Raw genomic sequence first — 25,170 nt, forward strand, 5'->3', positions numbered from 1 at the left:
GTTCTGACCACTGCATTTTATTCTGAAGGACACTGATAAACTAGATAGTACTTAAAGGAAGATAGTCAGGATGGTGAAGCCCATAAGTTCATGCCATATAAGGTTTGGCTAAAGGAAATAGGGATGTTTAACCTTTGAAGAGAAGATAGACGGGGTGGGTGGTGGATGGACAACATAATAGCCGTCTTTAAGTATTTGAAGGGCTGTCTTGTTGGAAAAGGGATTCAACTTATTCAACTTGACCTCAGAGGGCAAAATTTGGTATAATGGGTAAAAAGTTACAGAGAAGCAAATTTAGATTTTATGTGATATAAAACTTCTTTGTATTTGCAGTTTTCCACAACTGGATTGAGCTGCCTTTGGAAGTAACTAGTGGTTTCTTCCCTTTTTGGAGGTCTTTAGTGAAAGATTGTATGATGAGTAGGTGAAAGATGGAAGATGACTTTTGTCAGGTGTGTTGTCATGGGAGTTCTTTTTTCATAGGTTGGCTATATTGGACTTCATAGCCACCTATGTCCCTTCTGACTCTGAAATTCTCTAACATTATTCTAAAGTGCTCTCTAGTTCTAACAGTTTATATTCTAGAACCATGGTGTCAAACTCAGACAGAATTGGAACCACTAAGCCTGTAGGCTGTATGTTGACTTTGAAAGCCACACGTTAACATTACCCATGTATATTGTATTTTCATTTATTTTATTAAATATTTCTCAATTACATTTTAATCTGATTCTGACTGCTAAGGCCTGCTAGGGGCCTGGGTGTTTGACACTTCTGTTCTAGTGTTCTGTGTCTAAAGGTGCCTTTCATGTTTAACCTTCTATGATCTAAGTTCCCTTTTAGCTTTATGAATTTATGGTTTATGTAAACTCAAGACTTTTTAATATAAAATACAAGGTTTCATTTTTGCTACTTATGGCCTTACTTTGATTTGTAAAGGAAGTATGAATACGTTTTAAGTGTCAAGATTCCTAGGCAGTAGCCAGTCCTAGTATACTGATTGTTAATGACTTGAAGTCGGGGTACAGTGTGAAAAGGTAAAAAAATAAAATAAAATCTCACATCTGCTGTTACATGTTGTTAACTCCCTTAGCAGCCATTAAATCATTTCAAGTACAATAATAGTGTGGGAGGTAAATTAACTAACCATTAACAATCTTATAAATACACAATTAACATGCCAACATTTATATGACACATTGATGGGGCAGCAGTAATTTTTGATTGGGAGTTTGCGGCCCTTTTGGAGCCTCCGGCTGTTGCTTATTTAAACAAGGTCTCTCAGATTACAGGTGAAGAGTGATTTGGCACTATCAAGTAAATGGTAAAATGCATGTAGACACAGAGGGGGTGTTTTTTTGAAATAACCACTGTACATGGACTTTTTCAAGTGATGTTGCTGTTTAATTCTAGGTTGTATGTAGTTACCTATGGTAAATATTTACTTTCCTCATTATTTGGAGAGAATAAGTCTGACATTTATTCTTTAAACTTTTCCTCCCCATGATTTCAGTATTTTTGATAGTAGCATCAATATTCAATCAGTATCTTATGGTTATAACTTTGGGTTCAATTTTTGTTTTTCTATTTCTCTTAACTTTTGTGTCCAATTAAGTACTCTTGGTTATATTTCCAGTGTCTGTTTCAGGTCTCCACTTATGATGCCCTTCACCACCAGGCCCTCATCACTTCTCATTTAGACTATTGTAGCATTCTCCTTATTGAGAGGCATTGTGATTTAGTGGAATAACATTGGATTTGTAGTTATAGGGCTGAATTCAAATTTGGTCTCTGTCCTTATTTCCCATGTGACCCTCAGTTCCTCTCTGGGCCTCAATTTTTTCATTTGTAAAATGAAGGGATTGACATTGATGACCTTTAAGCCTCTTTCAGCTTTGAATCTTGGGAACAAATGGTAGCTCTGCTTCCATTTTCTCTCTTTTCTAATTCATACTTCATACGACTGCCAAAATAATCCCTTCTCTTCTTGAAAATTTTAATGTTTTCCTGGTGCTTTCAGATTGGAGTATCAACTATTCTGGCATTTGAGGACCTTCGATAATTTGCCTTCAAATGTCTTCCAGATTTATTTGAGGGGGGCAGAGCCAAGATGGCAGGGACTTGCTTGAGCTCTCCCCCAAACCCCTCCAAATACCTGTAAAAAATAACTCTAAACAAATTCTAGAGTTGCAGAACCCACAAAATGACAGAGTGAAACACATCTCCAGCCCAAGATAGCCTGGAAGGTCGACGGGAAGGGTATAGCTAATGTAGATGGGCTGGTGCATGCTTTGGGGCTGAATCGCTGGCAGCTGAGGCATTTTCCAGACTTCTCCACCCACAGATGCCAAGGACAGCATGGAAGATCAGTGAGGTAACTCTGTGGGACCTGGATGAAAGAGGAGTACTGTCCGGCCCCAGTCCTGGGGTGGCAGAGGTCGTGGTGGTGGTGGTAGTGGCAGCAGCAGTGGCTGCTTCCATAGCTCTGGCCCCACAGATGGTGGGAGATCAAGCCACTGATACAAAACTCCTGAAGCCTGTGATAATACTCCCCCTTTCCTCCCCCCTCTCCTCCCCCAAGCAGATTTCTACCTTGACAAAGTTAGAAAGTCAAGTATTTGGGTAGATGAGCAAACAACATAAATAAAGTCAGACTATAAATCTTACTTTGGTCATAAAGAAGATTAAAACATACAACCAGAACAAGACAACAGTGTCAAAGCTACTACCTTCAAAGCCTCCAAGAAAACTGTGAATTGTTCACAGGCCATAGAAAAACTCAAAAATAATTTTGAAAATTAAATAAGAGAGATAGAGGAAAAATTGAGAAGAGAAATGAGAGTGATGCAGATTTATTTCAAAGTTCTTTTCCCTCATATTAGTCCTGTGAAAAATGCCCAGGATTTGACATTATTGGACCAGATTTCAAATTCTGATTATTTCACTTAATGCTTTTGGGATTTGGGATGAGCTGCTTATTCTTTTTCAGACCTCAGATTTCTCTTCTATAAAATGACTAAATGATTTCTCAGGTCCCTTCCAGCTTTGATTCTATGTACTCTGTAACTTTGTCATATTGTATTTCTTACTGTTCCTTAACTCTCTGTTCTTTCTTGCATTTGCATGTTTTTCTCATGCCATCATGTTGGCTTAATGGTCTCCTTCTCCCAGTCCTGGAATTCTTTTTAAAATTTTTTTTCCACTTTTGAAATGCTTTATTAACTTCTGATTTACATCATTCATTTCCACCAGATTTTGAGTTACAAATTTTCTCCCCGTTTTTCCCCTACCCACCGCCCCAAAATAGCAGTCCCACAGGATATCCTCTCCTCCAATCTGCTCTCTCGCATATTTTCTCCCAGACCCCTTTTGACTTTTCCAGTAGGGCATAGTGGATCTCTATGCCCCAATGCCTGTATATCTTATTTCCCAATTACATGTAAAATAGTATTAATAATACTCTGTGTGTGTGTGTGTGTGTGTATATATTTAAACAATTGATTTTAAAACTTTGAATTAAAGATTCATTCTCTTCCTCCCTTGTCACCCACCATTACTGGGAAGATAAGCAGTTCAGTATTGGTTGTACATCTGTAGCTAATGCAAAACAATAACATAGTAGATACATTGTAAAAGACAACTATATTTCCCTCCTTCCTATCCCACCTCCCACTTGTTCTGTTCTCTACTTTGATCCCATCCCTTTTCTTTTTTCTTTTATTTTAAAGCAGTCGGGGTTAAGTAACTTGCTCAAGGTTACACAGCCAGGTGTTTCTGGGTGGGTGCTAAGTGTCTGAGCCCGGATTTGATCCCCAGGTCATCCTGACACTGGAGCCAGTGCTCTTACTCGCTGTGCTACCTGGCCACCCCTGATCCCGTCCCTTTTCAAAAGTGGATGCTTCCAACTTCCCCCCCCCCCCCCCCAAGCCTGCCCTCCCTTCCATCATCTCCCCTCTGATCCCCTTCCCCCTACTCTTCTGTAGGGTGATAGACCCTATTTAGTGTGTATTTCATTCTCTCCCCAAGCCAAATTCAATGATAATAAGGTTGACCCATTCCCTTTTGCCTTCCTATTCTTCCCCTCCATTGTAACCATTTTCCCTTGCCTCTTCTTTATGAGATAGTTTACCCCATTTTATCTCTCCCCATCTCCTCTTAATATTCCTCTTTCACCTCTTAACTTCACCTTTTAAGTATCATCCCTTCCTGTTAAATTGGTCCTGTGCCCTCTATTTATGTATACCTGTAAACATATACACACATATTCAAATATGTATTCATATGCCCATATACCCTCATATATAGACATATATATGTGCGTGTATATATATATATATATATATATATATATATATATATATATATACCTATTCCCTTCAACTATTTTCATACTGAGAAAATTTTCATCAGTTATGATTATTGTTTTTCCATGTAGGAATGTTAATAATTCAACTTTGATAAGTTCCTTATGATTCCTTTTCCCTGTTTACCTTCTCATGCTTCTCTTACTTCTTGTATCTGAATGTCAAATTTTCTATTCAACTCTGGTTTTTTCATCAAGAATGCTTGAAAGTCCTCTATTCCACTAATGACCATATTTTCCCCTGAAACATGGTACTCAGTTTTTCTGGGTAGGTGATTTTTGGTTTTAATCCCAGCTCCTTTGACCTCCGGAATATCATATTCCAAGCCCTTTGATCTCTCAGTGTAGAAGCTGCCAGATCCTGGGTTATCCTGATTGTGTTTCCACAATATTCAAATTGTTTCTTCCTGGCTGCTTGTAATATTCTCTCCTTAATCTGTGAATTCCGGAACCTGGCAATAATATTCCTAGGAGTTTTTTTTTGGGGATCTTTTTCAGGAGGTGATCGGTAGATTCTTTCAACCGCTATTTTGTCCTCTGGTTCTAAAACATAAGGGCAGTTTTCTTTGAGAACTTCCTGGAGGATGATTTCTAGGTTCTTACTTTGATCATAGTTTTCAGGTAGTCCAATAATTTTAAAATTATCTCTCCTGGATCTATTTTCCAGGTTGGTGGTTTTTCCCATGAGATATTTCACATTGCCTTCTATTCTTTCATTTGTTTGGATCTGTTTAACAGCATCTTGATTTCTCGTAACGTCATTAGCTTCCATTTGCTCCAATCTAATTCTGAAGCAATGATTCTCCTCAGTGAGCTTTTGAGATTCTTTTTCCATCTGGCAAATTTGGCTCTTTAAGGTGTTCTTCTCCTCATTGACTTTTTGAGCCTCTTTTGCCATTTGAGTTAGTCATTTTTTAAGGTGTTATTTTCCTCAGTCAGGCTGTTGACTCTCATTTCGTAATTTTCTTGCATTGTTCTCATTTCTCTTCCCCATTTTTCCTCCACTTCTCTTATCTGCTTCCTCTATGGCCTGTAACCAGCTTGTATTTTCCTTTGAAGCTTTTGGTACAGGAGTTCTGACTTCACTGTCTTCCTCCTGTTCCATGCTTTGCTCCTTTTTGTCCCCAAAATAGGAGTCTAATGTTGGAATCTTCTATCTGCTTTGTTTCCTTTGCCTGGTCATGTCACCCCTCAGTCACTTGACCCCTGGGCTTTTTGCCACAGTAGGACTTTGCCACCAGACAGGGGAGTTTTTGTCCGAAACGCTGGGGTTTTCTCAGTTGCCGGAGGTATTAGATGGGTGCCCTCTCTGAGGCCTCCACACGCTCTGCAAGCTGGACACACGCCCCAGGACCTCTACCCTAGACTGCAATCCAGATCCAAGCAGGTTAAAGCAAGAGTGATTACCCCTCAGAGTGGTGCTTGGTCCCCCTACACTCTGCAGGCCAGGAGCTGAAGCTGACATGTGGTGCTGGCTGGCTGTGATGGTGTCTCAGCGGCATTCTTGCCGGACACACTCCCACTTACTGGGTCCCAAAGTCCAGACTGCTCTGACCTCTCACTTTTTCCATTGCATCTATGTGTTGAAATTTCTGGAAACGGCCACAGCTGCTGCTGCTGATCTGGTCAGGCCTGCCCTGGGGCTAAAACCTCTGGCTCATGTGGTCCTGGGCTCAGATTCCTGCCGGCCCGCTGGGCTGTCCTTAGCGGGAGGTTAGCTTCTCTGTGTCATTTTGTGGGTTCTGCAGCTCCAAAGTTTGTTCAGAGTCCCATTTTACATTGATTGGGGAAGGTGGAAGCTGGAGCTGCTTGGAGGTTGTGCTTCTACTCTGCCATCTTGACTCTGCCCCCCTGTCCTGGAATTCTACTTGAAAGTCTTACCTACTTTTTAGAAGCCTATGTTGGGTATTGCTTTTTCCATAATGCCTTCCTTGAGTCTTTTCACAGCATTTTGGACTTCTTCTTTGTAGTTGAGATAGCCTGTTATATATAGTTGTCTATGTTTTTTTGGAGGGCAGTTGGGGTTAAGTAACTTGCCCAAGGTTACACAGCTAGTTTTTTTGTGTGTGGGTGTTAAGTGTCTGGGGCCGGAACCGAACTCAGGTCCTCCTGACTCCAGGGCCAGCACTTTACTCACTGCGCTACCTAGCCTCCTCACTTGTCTATGTTCTTGATTTATTTTAGCTGATTGGATTATAAATTCTTTGGGGGAAAATGCCATAGCCTTTTCCCCTTTGTATTCCTCAGAGCATCTGACACAGGATAGGTGGTTAGTAATGGTTTGTTGAATTGTGTGTATGTTTTAGTAGTTGACTTTATTGAAGCTCTTTCAACTATGAAGAGTTATCAGAAAGAGGTATATGCATTATTATTGTTATTTGATCTAGATCTCTTTTTTCATTAGTGTGGTATTTCCCACTTATTGGAACTCTGCACTTGTTCAGATGGGCCACTCATCTTTAGTTGCTTAGTAAGCATTGAGAATTTAAGTGACTTGCTTATAACTATGGTTATTTTGCTGTGCGTGCCAGAGGCAGTACTTGAGCCCAAGTTTTCTAGACTCAAAGGTGGCTCTCAGTATTCCATCTTTTTGCCTTTCAATTGAATTAGAATTTAGATTATTTAAATAAATTGAAGGAACCTACTCGTGATTGTTTTCAAGTCACCATATATTTATTGTTTCTTTTCAATGGAGGTCTTCAAGCAGAAGCTGAATAACTATTAGGAATATTGTAAAGGAAATTTTTATGGGTATACAGATTAGTCTGTATGATTTCTGATGTTCTTTCCAACACTATTTCTGTTATTGTTAATACAACTTAGTATATGCTAAGTTTAGCTCTTTCTCTACCCTTTCCCAAGAAACCTAATGAGAAAAATAATCTGGTACTTTTGTTTTGTGCCTAGTTATGATAGGCACTGCACAAAAAACTCTCAGTAAATATTGACATTGATAATAGCTGCAAGTTTCGAGAGCACTTTAATGCCGGCAGAATGCTTTTTTTGCAACAATTACGTGAGGTAAGGGTACAAGCATTATTACTCCTATTTTATAGATAAGGAAACAGTATCAGAGAAGCTTAATGATTTTGCTATGAACTCATAAATAATAAAAGTCAGATATAGAGTAAAATTAAGGGGTTGGCTAAGGAAGTGTCTGTGGATATTTCCAACTCTGAAATTTGATAATTTTGTGAAATAAGTTTTCATGGTAATAGTTCACATTTTCCTAGTGCTTGAGTGTTTAGAAAGCAGTCTCCTTACACTAGTTCTGTGAAATAGTGCAAATATTATTGTCCCCACTGAATCTGCAGTCAGAGGACCTAAGTTTATATTCTGATTCTTCTACTCATTACCTTTGTGAATTTAGAGAAATTTACTTCATTCCTCTGGCCTCAGTGAAGGGGTTTGACTAAATATTCTTGACTGTTCCTTTCAGTTCTAATATTCTGTGATTTTTATAAAACTTGTATTATTCCCAATTAATTTCATGTATAATTCTGTAATTTTTTTTCCTAAGTGAAAGGTCCATTTAAATAATATGACTGGTAGCTTTGCTTTCTTTTGACTGGTTAAACTTGCTTTCTTATCTCAGGGCCTTATATTTTAGATCTACTTAAGTGGTATAGGACTATCTGAAATATCTTGGATGATGTCTTAATGTCATATTGAAGATGTTCAGTACCTTGCTTAACTGGACTCTAAATTAGAAAACTTAATTAACCAGGGGTTTTTATACATCCTACATTTAGAAGAGAGGCAAAAGTTTACCAGACTTATATGTATGCTCCCTCTGGGTTACTCCCAACTTGGCACTTAAACTTGCAGATTTAATTAGCTCTCAGCAAAGGTCATTTACAAAGATTGTATAGTAAGAATAGTTGTTACAAAACATTCCTTCCATAAATCTGGGGCATGCTTTCCTACAAATACAGATCATATCTATGGGCCTAGAGTTCTCTATAACTTCCCTCCCACTCACAAACCCTGAAATTCATCCAAGCCCTAGCCATTTGGTGTATTATCCATCTATGTCTGTTCATTCTTTTCTCCTTTGACCAGTTCAGATGAAGTGAAGTTTAAATGTTGTTTGCTTCCCCAGTCTCTTTGTGTAGTCTTTGACTTGTATTTCCTCATTGGTTTTGATATGAAATACCTTGCCTTTTTTTTTTCCTCCCCTTATTTAATATTTGTTAGTGTCTCATGTAGTCATTACCTTTTCTTTGGTCCATTCTAGTTTTCAGGGGTAAGGTTTTATTATACCTCTTATACTAAACTGTTAATTTTCCTTTCAATTCTTTCCTTCAAAGATCTCATTCCTTTTCAATTCTTTCATATGTCATTCTTCTTTCATTTGTAATATCACCATACAACTCTTGCTTCATTTTGTTCTTAGGAATTCTAGGTGATTTTGTGTCCAAGCTGTGTTTTGCTTTGAGTTTTTACTTCCAAATATTTTGAAGTTATTATCTAATTCTGGATTTGTGTCTTTCCCTGACACCATAATAGTTCTTTAAAATTTATAGATCTTTTTTTTCTATCACCTAAATTCACCCTGTATCATCTTCTTCCCTTCTTCCCTTCCCAGAAACCCATTCTATATAGCAAATAATTTTTGAAGGAAAAAAAGGAGAAAAAAACCAACAAAAACCAATATTTGTGTGAATGATATTATATGTATGTTAAATATCTTTGAAGTTGGGGCAGCTAAGTGGCACAGTGAATAGAGCACCAGCCCTGGAGTCAGGAGTCAGGGTTAGTTGGGATTATTTCCTTTTATTCTGCCATCCTGGCCAGTCTTTTTTTTTTTGTTCACTTCACCCAAACAGAAAAGCATTTGAACCTTTTAAAGATATTTCGAGCCCAAATGCATCTTGTTTACACATTATAAATTATGATGTTCTGTGTCTACTTCAACCAAGTCCTGTGTAGTAGGGGGAACCACTACCTTATCCTGTCTTAGTCTTTCTCTTGAACTCTAGTTCTGTATCTCCAGTTGCCTCTTAAACATTTTCAAGAGGATATCCATTAGACATCTTAACCTTAGTATGTATAAGAACTCATATTTTCCTTCCAACTTAGACTTCCCAAACTTCCCTGTTCCTTTCAGAGACCCAGATTTCAAATTTCAAAGTAATCCTCTAGTCTTTATTTCCCCTAACTCCCCTCCCCTTATCCGGTCATTTCGTGAATCATGATTATACTTCTACAACATCTCTTGTAATATGTCCTTCTTTCCTTCACCTTACCAGACCACCATCTTAGTTGAGTTCCTCATCACCTCTTGCTTAGCTTTCTTGCAGTAGCCTCCTAATTGGTCACTCAGTATCCATTTTCTCCCTTCTGTAACCCATCCTCCACTCACCTACAAAATCAGTATCCTAAAGTTCTCTTAATACTCTCAATATACTATATATATGAGAGAATTATAAAGTTCTCTAATACTCTCAATATACTCTGTTGATACTGATCACAAGTGTACCTCTCCAACCTGGGACTGTGACCGGAACTGCTTATGGGCAATAGAGTTGCCAGCTGCACCCAGTGCAAACAAAAGGGTTCCCTTTAATCTCTCTTTTTTTTTTTTTATGAGCAATCGGGGTTAAGTAACTTGCTCAAGGTTACACGGCCAGTTATTTCTGGGTGTGGTGCTAAGTGTCGGAGCCTGGATTCGATCCCCAGGTCATCCCAACACTGGAGCTGGTGCTCTTACTCGCTGTGCTACCTGGCCGCCCCATCCCTTTAGTCTCTTAATAACTAGTTGTCTGACTCCCTTACCTTCTCTGTGCTGAGAGCTTCCAAAGATGCTGCGGCTGTTGTGGCTGCCTTTAATGCCTGTTGGTACTCCTGCTGTGCTCCAGGCCTATCTATCTATGCCCACCCTGGTGTTACATATCTTTCCAACCAACCAAGCGGGAAAAATGTCTCCCTCTGACCTTTTGTTCTTCCTGCTGCTCCAAAATTTGATTTGAGGTATTATTTTAAAGTTGTTTAGAGAAGAATATTGGGAAGAGTTCACCTGGGTCCTGACCTGTACTCTTCTATCTTTATCCTAGAAGAAATAGGGAACTACTTAAAATCTGCTAGAGTTAGAGTGATGTGTTCAGACCTGTACATCAGGGAAACTTTCGGCAGCAGTGATTGGAGAGGGGAGACTAGAAACAAGTTTAGACAAGAGATGATGACAACTCATGGTAACCTTGTGAGTGGAAGGACAAGAAAAGGTATGAGAGTTGTTGTATAACTCTTATTGACCAGACTTGGTAACTGATTTGGTGTGAGGTATAAGGGAGAATAAAGAGTTGTTGAAGACTTTGAGTCTTGGAATCTGGAGGATTGGAAGGCTCCTGGTAGAAATGGCAAAATTGGGAGGAGAGGGATAGGTTTAGAGAAAGAGGTTAAATTCCATTTTCTGCATGTTGATTTTGAGATGTCTATAGGTTATGCATTTGGAGGCATCTAAGAGGTGAGTTGGTGATTCAAGCCTGAAGCTTGGAAGGATTAGAGCTGGATATATAGATTTATATTATTTGTATATAGAGATTTGTATTAAGTTGAAAATTGAATCTGTACAATAATACATGCTCTTATTATCATAGTTCTTATAGTATAGTAAGGGAATTAGACTTGGAACTAATATAATGCACAGTGATGCATAAATACATAAAGGAGTGTAAAAGATAGGTGTCAGGGGATCGGGACCAATAATATGGAGTGAGAGAATTACTGAAGAAATCCTTTAGGAGGTAATATTTGAGTTGAAAAGGTGAGTAGGAATCATCTTGTTTGAGAAAATAGCTCCCTATTCATAGTGACTTATTCATAGGTAGAGAATTTGAGAGTCAAGAGGAAAACTAAAAGCCTAATGCATTTCTGTGAAAGGCTTTGAATTTCTGAAGTGAGGGGCTATTATTTAGCTATATTGTATTAATTGCAGAATAAGCAGTCTTTCTCTCTGGCACCATGTATATCTTCTAAGATTTAGAGCTGAATGTTACATCAGGGTCATTTAGAACAAAGTCATCATTTCACAGAGGGAAAAAAACAAATTTCCATCCAGATAATAGAAATGATAAGGAAGTAGCAAATAGCAAAACTGGAATTTCAACCCTAGTTTCTCTAGGATATAGAACCATATAATCTCTATGGTAAAGGGTTTCTTATTTGCTCACCCAGATTCTTAAGAAGCAATGAATTGTAATGGAAAAAGCACTGGGCTTGAAATCAGAAGACCTGTATTTGAATCCTGGCTTTGGTACTTAGTCTTTGTGTCACCTTAGGCAAGACATGCCACTTGACCTCTTTGGGCCCAAGTTTTCTCAATTACAGACAAAGGGTTTTGTGTTGCAGTGGATAAAGTCCTAGGCTTGGTGTCAGGAAGATTCATCTTTCCTGAGTTCAAATTTGGTCTCAGACTCATGGTAGCTGTGTGACCCTGGACAGGTCACTTAACCCTGTTTGCCTCAGTTTCCTCATCTGTAGAATGAGCTGGAGAAGGAAATGGCAGACCAGTCCAGTATTTTTGCCAAGAAAATCCTTAATGGGGTCGCAAAGAGTCAGACATGACTAAAAAATGACTAAACAACAGCAACAAAAAATCTCTTCCAGCTTCATATCTATGATCCCTTCTCCAACACTGATCGTACTGTAATTCTGTATAGTTCACTTCCTGTCAATGAACGTCAGTTTTTCATCAGCTACAAAATGGGTTTAATAATTCTTTCACTACTAACCTCAGAACTTTTAGCTGGAGAATACTTTTTAAACCTTAAAGTAACTGTAAGTTTTTGGTATTGTTGTTCTTTGTTACCTCGGGCAAATGGTTTACTCTCTCTGGGTTTGTTTACTCTTTTTTTAAAATGAGAAGTTTGAACCTTTGAGGTTCCTTCCAGTCTCTGATCCTCAGGTCCTTTTGCATCTCAAACACATGGAGAAATTGGTGTGGTTTAGTGAGAAAAAGGTCTTCTAAGTTTCATCTGTGAAAAATTAAGAATTTGGCCTTAACCTTTCTAGGATTGTTGTGAAAAAGTGTTTTGTAAAACAGCAGCACTGCAGAAATGTGTTTTATTGGTATGATTGAGGCATCATAGTATAATGAAAAGTTTGTCACTTATAAACCTTTTGACTGTTTACAAGTTCCCTTGCCTTTCTGAATTTGTTATTCTCTGTATTCTTTTTAAGCTCATGTAGATGTTCCCTCTTTTTCTTTTTTAAAATTTTGATAGGTGATTCCTTTAAACAATATGAAGAGGAGAAAGTAGACTTTTAAGGAAATTGGCCTCCATAAAGAATGGCCTTCTTGGATAACCCAACGATCATCTTGGCTCATATCCGGCAATCCCATGTGACCAGCGATGACACAGGGATGTGTGAGATGGTCCTGATTGATCATGATGTAGATCTGGAAAAGTTTCATCCACCTTTGGTGCCTGGAGACAATGGCTCAGAAATGCCAGGAAGCAGTGTTGAAACTCAGGGCTATGTCTATGCCCAGTCTGTTGACATTACCTCAAGTTGGGACTTTGGCATCAGAAGACGCTCAAACACAGGTAAATGTGGGATACAGGCCTGATTCTCTGAGCTTCATAGGCTCAGATCTAGAAGAATCTAGTCTAACACCTCATTTTATATGTATATGCCCATAGAGATTGAGTGACTTGGCTGAAGTCACATAGGGAATGAACAGGACTGGGTGTCTGGCTCCCTGGGCTTTGAACTCCAGACATACATCTCTTTTACAACTCCTTTCTGCTTCACAGAGAAATTTAGTGTAAAGGAATGCAGTCTGTTTTTCTCGAGTAATGTCATGTGTAGAAATAACATATCTTTGTTTTGAATTGATCATCATCAGTTGATTACTTCTGCAGTTATTTTTAGTAAGCTTTTCTAAAAGTTGTTATTAGAAGACAGTTTAGTTTGGTTGAAAGAATATTGGGCTTGGAGCCAGAATTCCTTCATTTGAATCCTGGTTCTGCAACCATACTAGCTTTTTGGACCTTAGGCAAATCATTCTTTCTGGTCCTCAGTTTATTTATCTGTAAAGTGAAGATTTTGAATTAGCTGATCTCTAAGGACCATTCTGCTTCTTACATTCTATATTCAACTCTAAAATTCTTTGGGGAAAAAAAGTGTAATACCCAGTTACTTGTATGTAATTAATAAATAGTGAATGTTTGTTAAATGAAAGAATAAGTAGCATTTGTAGTGGGGGAGGGAAGAAACATCTTGAAGAGATATAGTGAATATTTTAGAATGATACATTTCAGGATGCTTTTCTTATATATTCTTCCAGTACAGGGTACCTAAAGATAGCCCTTTATTCCAGATTGACAGGTGTTTATTAAACACCTAGGTAGGCACTGTGCTTGTTGATGAAGACGCAAAGATGTAAAATTAAACAGTCACTGCTCACCAAGAGCTTTTGATCTACTAGCTTTTCAAAGAACTGGAAAGCATGACTTTGTGTTGACTTATAGTAACTTGGTATTTTGGTTTAGGGCAGACTTTATTATTTCCTGACTGTTCAAAGGACTTTCTCCTTAATTGTTCTGACCTAATCAGTCTGAGAAATATAATGATGATGATGATGATGATGATGATGGCAGCAACAGCAGCTTGCATTTAAATAGTACTCTGATGTTAACAGAGTGCTTTATTCCCAGAATCTTATAGAGTTAGTCATTTTGTCATCAAGCTTTTGTTAAGTGCTTACTATGTTGTAGGCCAGGAATGGGGCACCTTGACCTTGAGGCCACACCACAGGGCCTTCAAGGTCTTCACGTGGGCCTTTGACTGAATCCAGACTTCACAGAACAAATCCTGCTAATAAAAGGATTTGTTCCATAAAACTTGGAGTCAGTCAAAAGGCTGCACCCAAGGACCGAGAAGGCCACAGGTTCCCCACCCCTTTTCTAGGCAATGTGTTAATTGATGGAGGTAAAATATATTATTTGTGCAGTGTAGTCCTCTTCCAATTTCTATAGTACGTTTAGGCTTTCTCTACAACAAAAATATGAGCTAGGTAGTGGCAGTAGTTTTATTTAGATAAGAAAACTAGGATGTGGGTAGATTTGCCCATGGGCCCACAACTAGGATGGCTAACTCCAGTTGTAGTGATTTTTCTGTTGCATAATTTCTTTCTAGTAGTCCTCAATTTTTCCTGCTCATTGTCTTTCTCCCTCTTCCCTTTAAACAGTCATTGATACTCTGAATGTCTTTTATAAGACATTGGGCCTCCTCAAGCTCAAGGCATTAAGTTATCAAGAATCTAAAATTTACAAAGAACCAAGCAGTAATCACAGAAAAATCAGAAAAAATGAATCAAACAGTTAATTTGCCATTTTTACTGATGAAAATGGAGTTAATTAGTCTAAGCTGGTTAGGAGTTGTTCAGTACTTCTCTGCCTGTAACTGTTGCTTTCCTAGCCTATTAAAAGACTGCATTCCTCCAAAACAGTTGGCTCTGTGATGCTGGTCTTAGCCTTTGGGTAGAATTATTCTAAACAACATATCCCGCCTCTTCCATGTGACCCTGAAATACATTCTCCCATCCTTCACTCCTTCCCCAAGCCATTCAGGAGAGAAGGAATTTACCTTGGTTCAGTTAGCTTTAAAAGAGTTGTGTCCTCAGCATATAGGTTATCAGCTGTAATGTTCATCATTAGTTCATACTAATGTTTATGGGGAAAATAATTTTATTATACTGATGTTCTTTATAGTTAGATATGGCTAGTTCCCAGCTGACAAAAATAATTTGTTACTGGATTTGTTATTTTTTTAAGTTAAAATGAAAAAAAATTATTTCATTAAATATTTCTTGATTACATATACAAAAATTTTAAAACATTTGAAACATTTTTTTTAAAACGTTGAGTTCCAAATCTTCTTCCCTGCTGCATCTTCCCTACTCCTTGAGAAGGCAAGCAATATGATATCAGTTATATGTATGAAGTCATGCAAAACATATTTCCATATTAGCTATGTTGTGATAGAAAACAAGAAAACAAAAAAAATATACTTCAGTCTGCCCTCAGAGTTCATCAGTTTTCTCTCTGGAAGTAGATGCAATTTTTCCTCATGAGTTCTTTGGAATTGTTTTGGGTCATCGTCTTGATAGAGGAGCAAAGTGTTTCACAGTACTCCTTGTTATAATATTGCTAATACTGTTTACAGTGGATTTATTATTTATATAACCTTCTTGTTGGTCAGACCTGTCAGGGCTAGGCTTCTCTTGCTTAACCTTTGGGAAACCAGAGTGACTTTCTCATGTCACAGTGAATCAGTGGAGGAGGACTAATAAAGCAGGGGTTCTGATAGAAAGATAACATAGATAGGGTATCCCAACTCCAGCTCGTGATGCTAGAGAGCATTCTCTAATGGTTTAGAGCTTTAAGGCCTGGCTTCATATCCAGGTTTTTCTGTATTACTTGTACCAAATATGGGAAACTCAGTTAATTTCCCTCATATATAAAATGACGGGGTTGAACTTGATGATCTATAAGGTCCTTTCCATCTCTATGTCCTGTGATCCTATGTCATGTAAACAAATTAACATACTATGAAATCTGCTAAGGAGATTTTGCTATCACTGTGGAAAAAATTAATAGTGTTTGAGTATTGAAAGAAATTTTTACTTAAATAAGTTGTATGAAGCTTTAAATATAATTGAGGACCACTGATTTTAAGTTCTTCAGTTTAAATTTACTTCCATGCAAGTCATTGGAATCCTATTGCTTGATAAGGTAGAATAGATTTTTGTGGGAGGATACAATTAAGAAGGGCAGCTAGGTGGCATAGTGGATAGAGTGCCAGGCCTGAAGACAAGGAACACCAATGTTCAAATCTGGTCTCAGACTTCCTAGCTTTGTGACCCTGGACAAGTCACCTAACCCTGTTTATCTTAGATTCCTCATCTGTAAAATGAGCTGGAGAAGGAAATGGCAAACCACCCTCGTATCTTTGCCAAGAAAACCCCAGTAAGGTCATGAAGATTGTACACAATAGAAACAACTGAGCAACAAAAAAGTACAGATAAGAAATGTGCAGTTTTACTTTTTTGTACACTTTACACTTATTGATTTTTGGTTGGTTATATTGACATCATCAAAATGTTTTTGCCACAATAGACTAGTGAAAATGGTTTGACTATTTTCCCGTACCGTCCTATAAAAAGAGAATTATTTTTGCCAAATCTAGTAGTGGTTAAAGAAAATATTTGTTTTTTGATTTGAAATACGCCAGGACTTTGAAATGACATACTATTAATAGAGAAGCATTTTAAAAGTTATAATGTTGTTTGGTGCTTTTTTTCTTTGTCCATTCAGAGGCGGTAGAAATTAACAAAATGTGCAGTTAGAAGATAACAATTGTATTATAAATGGTTTTTTTTTGTGTGTGTGAATTACAGCTTTATGGATTTTGAAGACTTGTTGGTTGGTTATACTATTATTTTCTTATGTTTTCTTTTGGGGATTTTAGATGCTTTTCCCACTGGAAATCTACAGTGTTAGTAAATGGAAGCTGTGTGTTACCTTAATGATATTATGAATTTGCTCTTTAATTGTGGAAGTATCTTCTTAGTATTTTGGACATTGAGTCAAAATATGGTAAAGAGAAATTGTTCTTTTTAAGATTTGACTAATGTTACAAAGATACAAATCATTTATTTTACTACCTATAAACTGTTTCAGCCCACTGAAGAAAAGCTATGCTAATTTATATAGCTTTGACATTTTATAATTTTCATGATTTTTAGATAAAGGATTTTATATTTAAAACTTTAATAGTCTAGTCTGAGTTCATTTATCTTTAATTTTTGAAACGGGTAGAGTAATTCATAACAGTAATTTTATTCTGTAATGTAATATTCACTTCAGTTCATTTGTGCATTAAAATTCCTTTAAGACCGTTATTAATGATTTATATAATGAAATGTCATATTAATCACAGAAGTTTTCACATTTTATTATTCTCTTCCATGTTAATACTATCTTTATGATCTCTATTAATGTTTTATATCCTCTAATTTCAATTATAAATCAAGAACATTTTCATGTTTTTGTTGGTATTTGCCTTTCAGGGGTACCACCTTTAAAATTTTATGACTTTTTTTTCCTACATATGCAGTATAAAACATCTTTATTCATATAAAGGTAGTTAATTATGTCTTTGTTTATAGTAAACTTTCCTTGACAAACTTATAGTTATAATATTTCTCTTCAAGCTCAAAGATTAGAGCGACTTCGAAAAGAGAGACAAAACCAGATAAAATGCAAGAATGTTCCATGGAAAGAAAGAAATGCTTCTCATTCAGGTAAACACAGAATGTTCATTTACTCTTTTTGTTGCTTGTACTTCTAGCACATTTTTTCATATAGGATTGTGATAAATAAAGATGAGTAAATTATTTTCAAACTTCATTGATAGACAAGTCAGTGGATCTGGGCTTTTCTTGCTTCTTTGTTCTCTAAAACCATCTATTTATTTTGTGGTGACTGCTTCACATGACCAATAGATAGGAATATTCTAAAGTGGTTTTTATGTTTCAATCTGGAGTTCAACTGGATCATTGGTCCTTAGTGTTTTTCTTGTCATGGACTCCTTTGGCAGTTTAATGAAGACTATGAACTCCTCAGATTAATATTTTAAATCCATATATATATAGGATATATATAGGCTTACAAATATATATATAAATATATAGGCTTACAAAGGAAACAAATGATATTGAATATAGTTCTCAAAATGTTTTAAAAAAAAAATTCATAGAGCCCCACAGTAAGAATCCTTGAAATAGATGAGGCCTCTTCCAGCTCTAACACTATGTATTTGATTCTGTGTTCAAAAGATGCTTATAGTTCCAGCTTTCTATGTTCTTAGGTCTGTCTTATGTTAACATTAGGTAATTCCATGGTTTTCTTTGATTGCGTTGTTCTTTGCTGTACTGGGTCTCTTGGCTTCCTATATTCTGGAAATATTTTGCTTAATGTGGTCTTTTTTGACTGCTTCTTTTCAGTCTTTGTTGAAGTCATTTGTTATTTTCCTGTACTAATCAGTGATCATAATAAGCAAACTATTTTCCTCTTTGAGCATAGAATCAGACATTATTTTCTTTTCATATTGTGTGTATATATACATGGCTATATAAAAGTGTGCTAGTGTATATTAAAATTCTTGTCTCAGGTGCTCATGTCATTTAGCAAGAAGGAGAGATTAATAAATATAAGAAATTCAGTTAAATTATCTTATCATTTAAAACATATGTATATTTTAAAAAGGCATTAAATGTTTAACTTGCCAGCATTTGAATTATAGGATTTTAGAGCTAGAAGAACATTAGATTATATAATGTTAGAACTTAGAATGTCAGAGCTGGAAGGAAGTACTATAATAACCACATTTTAGAATGTTTTAAGATTGATAAGGAGTTTTCCTTTATCTTCATTTTACAGATGAAGAAACTGAGATGCAGAGATTTGCATACTTAAGAACATGTTGGGTAGGGAACCTGTGGCCTAGGTCCTTGGGTGCGACCTTTTGCCTGAGTCCAGGTTTTATGGAATAAATCCTTTTATTAAGTGGATTTGTTCTATGAAGTTTGGATTCAGTCAAAGGGCTGAATTTGAGGACCTAGAAGGCTACGTGTAGCCTCAAGGCTGCAGGTTCCCTACCCCTGATATTAGAACATAGGCTATAAACTGCTAAAACTGGTGGAAAGAACATTAAATATAAAAAAACAGAATTTTAGAACTGAAAGGGACCATAAGCCTTCTCTAGTCCTATCCTTTCAGTTTTATGGATGGAAAAAACTGAGGCATAGAGAAGAATATCATGTCCTCAACATTATATAGTTCATGGCAGAACTGAGACCAAAATAAAGTTTTCTTGACTCCTAATACTGGCACTGACAAGTTAACATTTTAAAAAATTAATTATAGTTGTCAGCTAGGTAAACTTTGGAACTTAGTTAAGTGAATGGTGAAGGAATGTTTCTCAGTGACAGTTATATTTGAAGATGCTATAAAAAATCCTATTTGTTCTTTATCCCATCGTGGTATTTCACTTCAAAATTTTTCCAAACTATTCAGTCAGAATGACTCTTACTTTTTTATAGAAACTTTAAAAAATTTTACTAGAATTTAAGTATTTTAAAATCCCTGAATACTAGGCCTTTGGTTTTACTTATGTTGTCTGTGTAAGAATATATATATATATATATATCTTAATGCGGTTTCTAGTCAGTCTTCTTATTGCCTAGGAATACAGAATTATTTCAAGTTCCTGTATTTTTAAAAAATATATTTTTTTGTTATTCTGATGTGATAAATACTAAGTCATGCATGTTTTCTTTTTTTAAAGCAATCGGGGTTAAGTAACTTGCTCAAGGTTACACGGCCAGGTGTTTTCTGGGTGGGTGCTAAGTGTCTGAGCCCGGATTTGATCCCAGGTCATCCTGACACTGGAGCCGATGCTCTAACTCGCTGAGCTACCTGGCCGCCCCAATGCATGTTTTCATATGCAAACAAGAGCAGAAAAAAAGAACTACAATTTTCAACTATGTCCAACTCATTTTCTTTTAAAAAAGTATATAATAATTTTGTTACGTTAGTTTCAAAGCTCGCTATTTGTTCATTTTTCTCTGAATTTTTTTGTTCTCTTTTATGTATTTTTATTTATGTATTTTAAAAAATGTTTTACTGATGCTTTCCTTATTTTCCTTTTTTTTTGGCATCCCTGTTATCAGCCTCCTCTGTCCTGTACAATCCCTTGTCCCTCTTAAAACCATGTTTCTCATTCTATACTTTTTTTCTATTACCTCATTGCTTAGATACAGCAAACATGCTTCATTGTCAGCACTCTGAACTTGTAATTAGTCACTGCATTGTTAAGAGTTTTCAGGTCTTTCAAAGCTATTTTTCCTTAATATGCTATAATCATTTAGAAATTTGTCTTTCTGTTTCTGCTTACTTCATTTTTCCTCGATATATCCAAATCTTCCCAGGTTTCTCTAGACCTGTTACTTTTAGCATTTCTAAGGACTCAATCATATTCCATTCCATTTTACTTATACACCATTATATATTTAGTCATTCCCTAATTACTGGGCAACCCTTCAGTTTACATTTCTTTGCTGCAACAAAAAGTGATAGTCTGAAAATTTTGGTGCCAGTGGGTTCATCCAGCTCTTTCTTTTATGTCTTTGAAGTATGTGCCTAGTAGTAGTGTTGCTAGGTTGAAGAATATACATGATTTAATGACTGTGTAGAGTTCCAAATTATATACCAGGATTTTCAGATTACTGCACAACTCTACAAATAGTTCATTACTGTTCTTTTCCTCCCAAATATCCTGTATTGTCATTTTGCTTTTTTTTGTCATCTTTACCAATCTGATGAATGTAAGATGAAACATTAGAGTTGTTTTAATGTGCATTTCTCTTATTTTTAGTGATATGGAGCATTTTTGTATTATTATTATTTTTTGTTGGCTTTTCCATTTTTGAGGATTCTCTGTTAATGTTTTTTGACCATATATCTATTGGGGAATGGCTTTTGTTATGTGTAGTTTTATCACCTCCCAAAATATTGTGGATATATATCTTGAATATCAGACCCCTATTAAAAACTTGCTATAAAGTTTTTTCATAGTCAGCTCTTTCTCTCTTAATCTTAATTACATTGATTTTTTTATGTACAGATCTTTTTAATTTTATGTAATCAAAACTTTCATTTTAATTCCTGTTATTCCCTCTATTCTTGTTTTGATCAAGAGCTCTGTGTCTGTCAGTAGTTGTAAAAAGTATCTCTCATTGCTACTCTTATTTGTTTATAATGTCACCTTTTCTATATTGGTTATCTATCCATTTGGAGCTTATTATGTGCATGATATGATAGGCTGTTCTAGATGTAATTTCTACCAGGCTGATTTTCAGTTTTTTTAGAAGTTTTTGTTGAATAGTGAGTGTTCACTCTAGTAGGTGATGCTTTTGGCCTCCTTATCAAACTATGTCTCTTTGCTTTTGGATCTTGTGTGCCTAATGTATTCCCACTGATCAGCCTGTCTATTTTTTCACTAGTACCAAATAGTTTTGATGATTACTCGTTTGTAGTATGTTTTTAGAAATGGAACTATTAGGCTTTCTTCCTCCCCACTTTTAAGAATTATTTTCCTTAAGATTCTTGATATTTTGTATCACCAGATGAATTTTATTAATTTTTTTTTCTAATTTGATTGGTATGGCACTGAAATACTACAATGATTTAGATAATATTGCCATTTTAATTAGATTGTCACAGCCCAACCATGCGACAATTAATTTCTTTCCAATTCTTACAGTCTATTTCTGTAAAGTGCTTTATAATTGTAGCCATGTAATTCTTGTATATGTCTTTGTAGGTAGACTCCCAAATATTTCGTATAATCTGTAGTTTTTTTGAATATAATTCTCCTAGCTATTCTTTCTGTGTGTTGATAGGAATATAAAGAAAAGCTGATGGTAGATGTAGATTCATTTTATATCCTGAAACTTTGTTGATGCTATTTTTCCCATTCATTAAAAAATTTGCCTCTAGAATTCTCTATAGACTTTATAATTATCTATAAAAGTTCTAATTTTGCTTTGTGTTTATTCCATTTATTTATTTTTCTTGTCTTATTGTTATAGCAATCATTTCTAGAATTACATCAAATAATAGAGGAATAATGGGCATCATTGCTTTAACTGTGATCTCTTTGGAAATACTTTTAGCATTTTTCCATGGAAATAATGCAGATATTTGATTTTCATTAGATGTGATTTATGTTATTATAGAAAGGCTCACTTATTCCTATATTTAAAAAAAATTGGGGGGGGGACTTTTTTTTGGAGGGGGGAAGGCAGGGCAATTGGGGTTAAGTGACTTGCCCAAGGTCACATGGCTAGTTTTATGTTAAGTCTCTGAGGCCACATTTGAACTCAGGTTCTCCTTACTCCAGGACCGGTGCTCTATTCACTGTGCCACCTAGCCGCCCCTTAAAATATGTTTAGTATTAAAGAGTATTTTATTTTTTTAGTAGCCTTTTCTATATTTATTAATATAATCATATGGTTGTTAATGTTTTTAATTAAGATGATTAGTTTTTGTTTTCTTGATATTGAACCCTACTTTCCTAGTGTAAATCCAACCTGCTCATAGTATTTTTGCTTATCATTGTCAATATTTAGTGTTTGCCTTATCAGTCTTTTATTAAATATATTTGTGTTGCTATTCATTAGTGATATCTGTTTATGGTTTTTTCTCTGTTCTTTGTCCTTTCCTGGTTTAGGTTTCAAGACCATGTTTGTATCATAGCAGGAATTTGGTAGAATTCCTCCCTTTTTTGTGAACAGTTCATGTAAGATTGAAATTGAATGTTATTTGAACATTCAGTATAGTTCACTAGTGAAATCATCTCATCCTAAGATTTTCTTCTTTAAGAATTGATTTATGGTTGTTGACTTTTTTTTTTGCTTATCGGTATGCTCGTGGCCTTACTTTGACTCCTATCTGACTTTTTATGTTACCCTGGATTGTATGACAGCTTCCCATTTTTTTCCTTTTGTATTTCAGATCATTATTTGATATGGTCCTTTTTGATATTTTTGTTGAAATTCTTGCTTGGTTCTTGTGCAGCCTTTCACTATCTTCATAGGATACCCCCATATTCTATATGTCATTTCTGATTTATGAGTTATTTCTAGAGCAGCTATCTGTTTATAATCAGATCACCCGAGTTTTTTATAATTTTTCTAAGTTCAATTGCCTTTTAGTATTTGGACCCTTTTTTCAGGCATCTCCATCATCATTTCTTTCAATATACAAGGAATATTGTATTCTTTCGGGTTTTAGAAGTTCTGTGTTCCATGTTAACCTTGTGTGGGCAGGACTAAGATGGCAGATTGAAATGAACATTTCTGCTGTATTCTACAAACCCAACACTCTAAACAACTTTTTAAACATGAGTCAAATCAAATTCTGAACAGGATAACAAAAAGAAAAGTCAAAGTTACTCATTTTTCTAGCCCAGGACAGCGTAGGAGGACTGAAAGAGAGGTCTGTGGATGCTTGGATGGAAGTTTACCAGGAGTGAGTTGTGGCAGAAGTGACAATGACCAGGAACCTGAAAGCCATGTTATCAGCAGCAGTAATAGTGGTACCAGCAATGTTCAGTGCTTTAGGTGTGATAAGAGGACTCAATATCTGATCAGGAAAATATTACAGGGGATCCCAGTAATAGCACTGGTTGTAGGACTGGACATATTTGATAACTTATTTGCCCATTACCCAGTTGTGGGTTGAAGTTCCTGGGTAGAGAAAAGGAGATATGCTTTTGTTAGGGAACAGAGGCCCTAGGTAAGGACCAGAGCATAGACCAGGAGGATAGTGACCAGAATTCTCCCTTGATCATATCATGTTAGAAGTATCAAATAGAGCCCAACTCAAACATAAGATCCAAAGTAAAAAAATAGGCTGGAAAAATTAGCAAGTAACAAAAAAAAGAAATTGAAAGCTTTTGTGGTGACAGGGAAGCTGAAGACCCAAACTCAGAAGACAGTGACTTGAAAATATCTGTAAGGAGAGCTTCAAAGAAAAATGCATATTGGACACAGACTCAGCAAGAATTCCTAAAAGAGCTAAAGAAACAGATTTTTTTTTTTAGAAGAGCAAAAGTGATTTAAAAAATCTGATAATAGAGATAAAGAAAAAATTGAGAAAAGAAATAAGAGCAATGCAAGAAAATTATAAAAAGAGCATGAAGTTTGGTAAAAGCTACAAAACTTTACTTGAGAAAATAACTTTAAAAATTAGAATTGGTCAAATTGAAGCTAATGACTCTAATACATCAAGAAACAATACAACAGAGTCAAAATACTAAAAAATAATAGAAGAAAATGTGAAATATCTCATTGGAAAAACAGCAGACCTAGAAAATAGATCAAGAGATCTATTTTTAATTTAAATATGATTGAGAGATCTAATTTAAGAATTATCGGGCTACCTTAAAGCCATGATTTAACAAAAACAGCCTAGACATCATATATTAAGAAAACTACAAAGGAAAATTGCCCTGATATAGAACCAGAGAACAAAGTAGAAATTGAAAGAATCCATCTATCACTTCCTGAAAGAGATACTGAAATGAAACCTTCCAGGAACATTATAGCCAAATTCTAGAGCTTTCAAATCAAGGAGAAAATACTGCAAGCAGTCAGAACGAAACCGTTTAAATACTCTGGAGCCACAAGATTTAGCAGCTGCCACGGTGAAAATTGGACTTGGAATATGGCATTCTAGAAGGCAAAGAAACTTGGATTACAACCAAGAATAATCTTTTCAACAAAGCTGGGGAAAGAAAGACATTTAATGAAATAAAAGACTTTCAGGCATTACTGATGAAAAGACTAGAGCTAAATAGAAAATTTGATTTTCAAACACAAGGCTTAAGAGAAGTATGGAAAGGTAAACGTGAGAGATATGGGAAGATAATACTCCTAAAAATCTTACCATTGTTAGGACAATTAGAAGGATTCTATATAGAGGGCCTGGGTGCTGAGTCTCTTATGTTTGTAATGGTTTTAAAAATGAATGGATGGGTGAGAAAGAGGGATGCCCTGTGAGAATGGGGAAGGGAGAAGAAGAATGGGGAAAATAATCTTGTATAAAAGAAGCATTCAAGGAAAAGTTTTTCCAAGTTATTTGTTTGTCTCACCTCTTTCCCTTGACCAGGTACTTTCCTTTCCCAAGTGAAAACTGTTATTTTATCTTAATATTTGATCTTTTTAGCACCTT

The 25,170-nt window shown here is 36.0% G+C and overlaps 1 protein-coding gene across 8 annotated transcripts in view; it reads left to right on the plus strand.

Annotated features, from left to right (window-relative positions):
• MAPKAP1 (MAPK associated protein 1) overlaps positions 1–25,170 on the plus strand; it is a 346,315-nt gene that overhangs the window by 26,834 nt on the left and 294,311 nt on the right. For 5 of the 8 annotated variants that reach the window (XM_069082736.1, XM_069082737.1, XM_069082738.1 and 2 more), the window contains 2 exons: positions 12,589–12,912; positions 17,586–17,675. In XM_069082736.1, the coding sequence (XP_068938837.1) occupies positions 12,654–12,912; positions 17,586–17,675 (349 nt within the window). In that variant the 5' untranslated portion in view covers positions 12,589–12,653. Of the gene's footprint in view, positions 1–12,588; positions 12,913–17,585; positions 17,676–25,170 lie in introns of those variants that run through there. The other 3 variants (XM_069082741.1, XM_069082739.1, XM_069082740.1) reach the window with 3 other exon arrangements.

Source organism: Petaurus breviceps, unplaced genomic scaffold, assembly GCF_028583685.1.
Source record: "Petaurus breviceps papuanus isolate PSGF00001 unplaced genomic scaffold, PetGlider_PUasm1.0 171, whole genome shotgun sequence".
Lineage (NCBI taxonomy): Eukaryota > Metazoa > Chordata > Mammalia > Diprotodontia > Petauridae > Petaurus > Petaurus breviceps.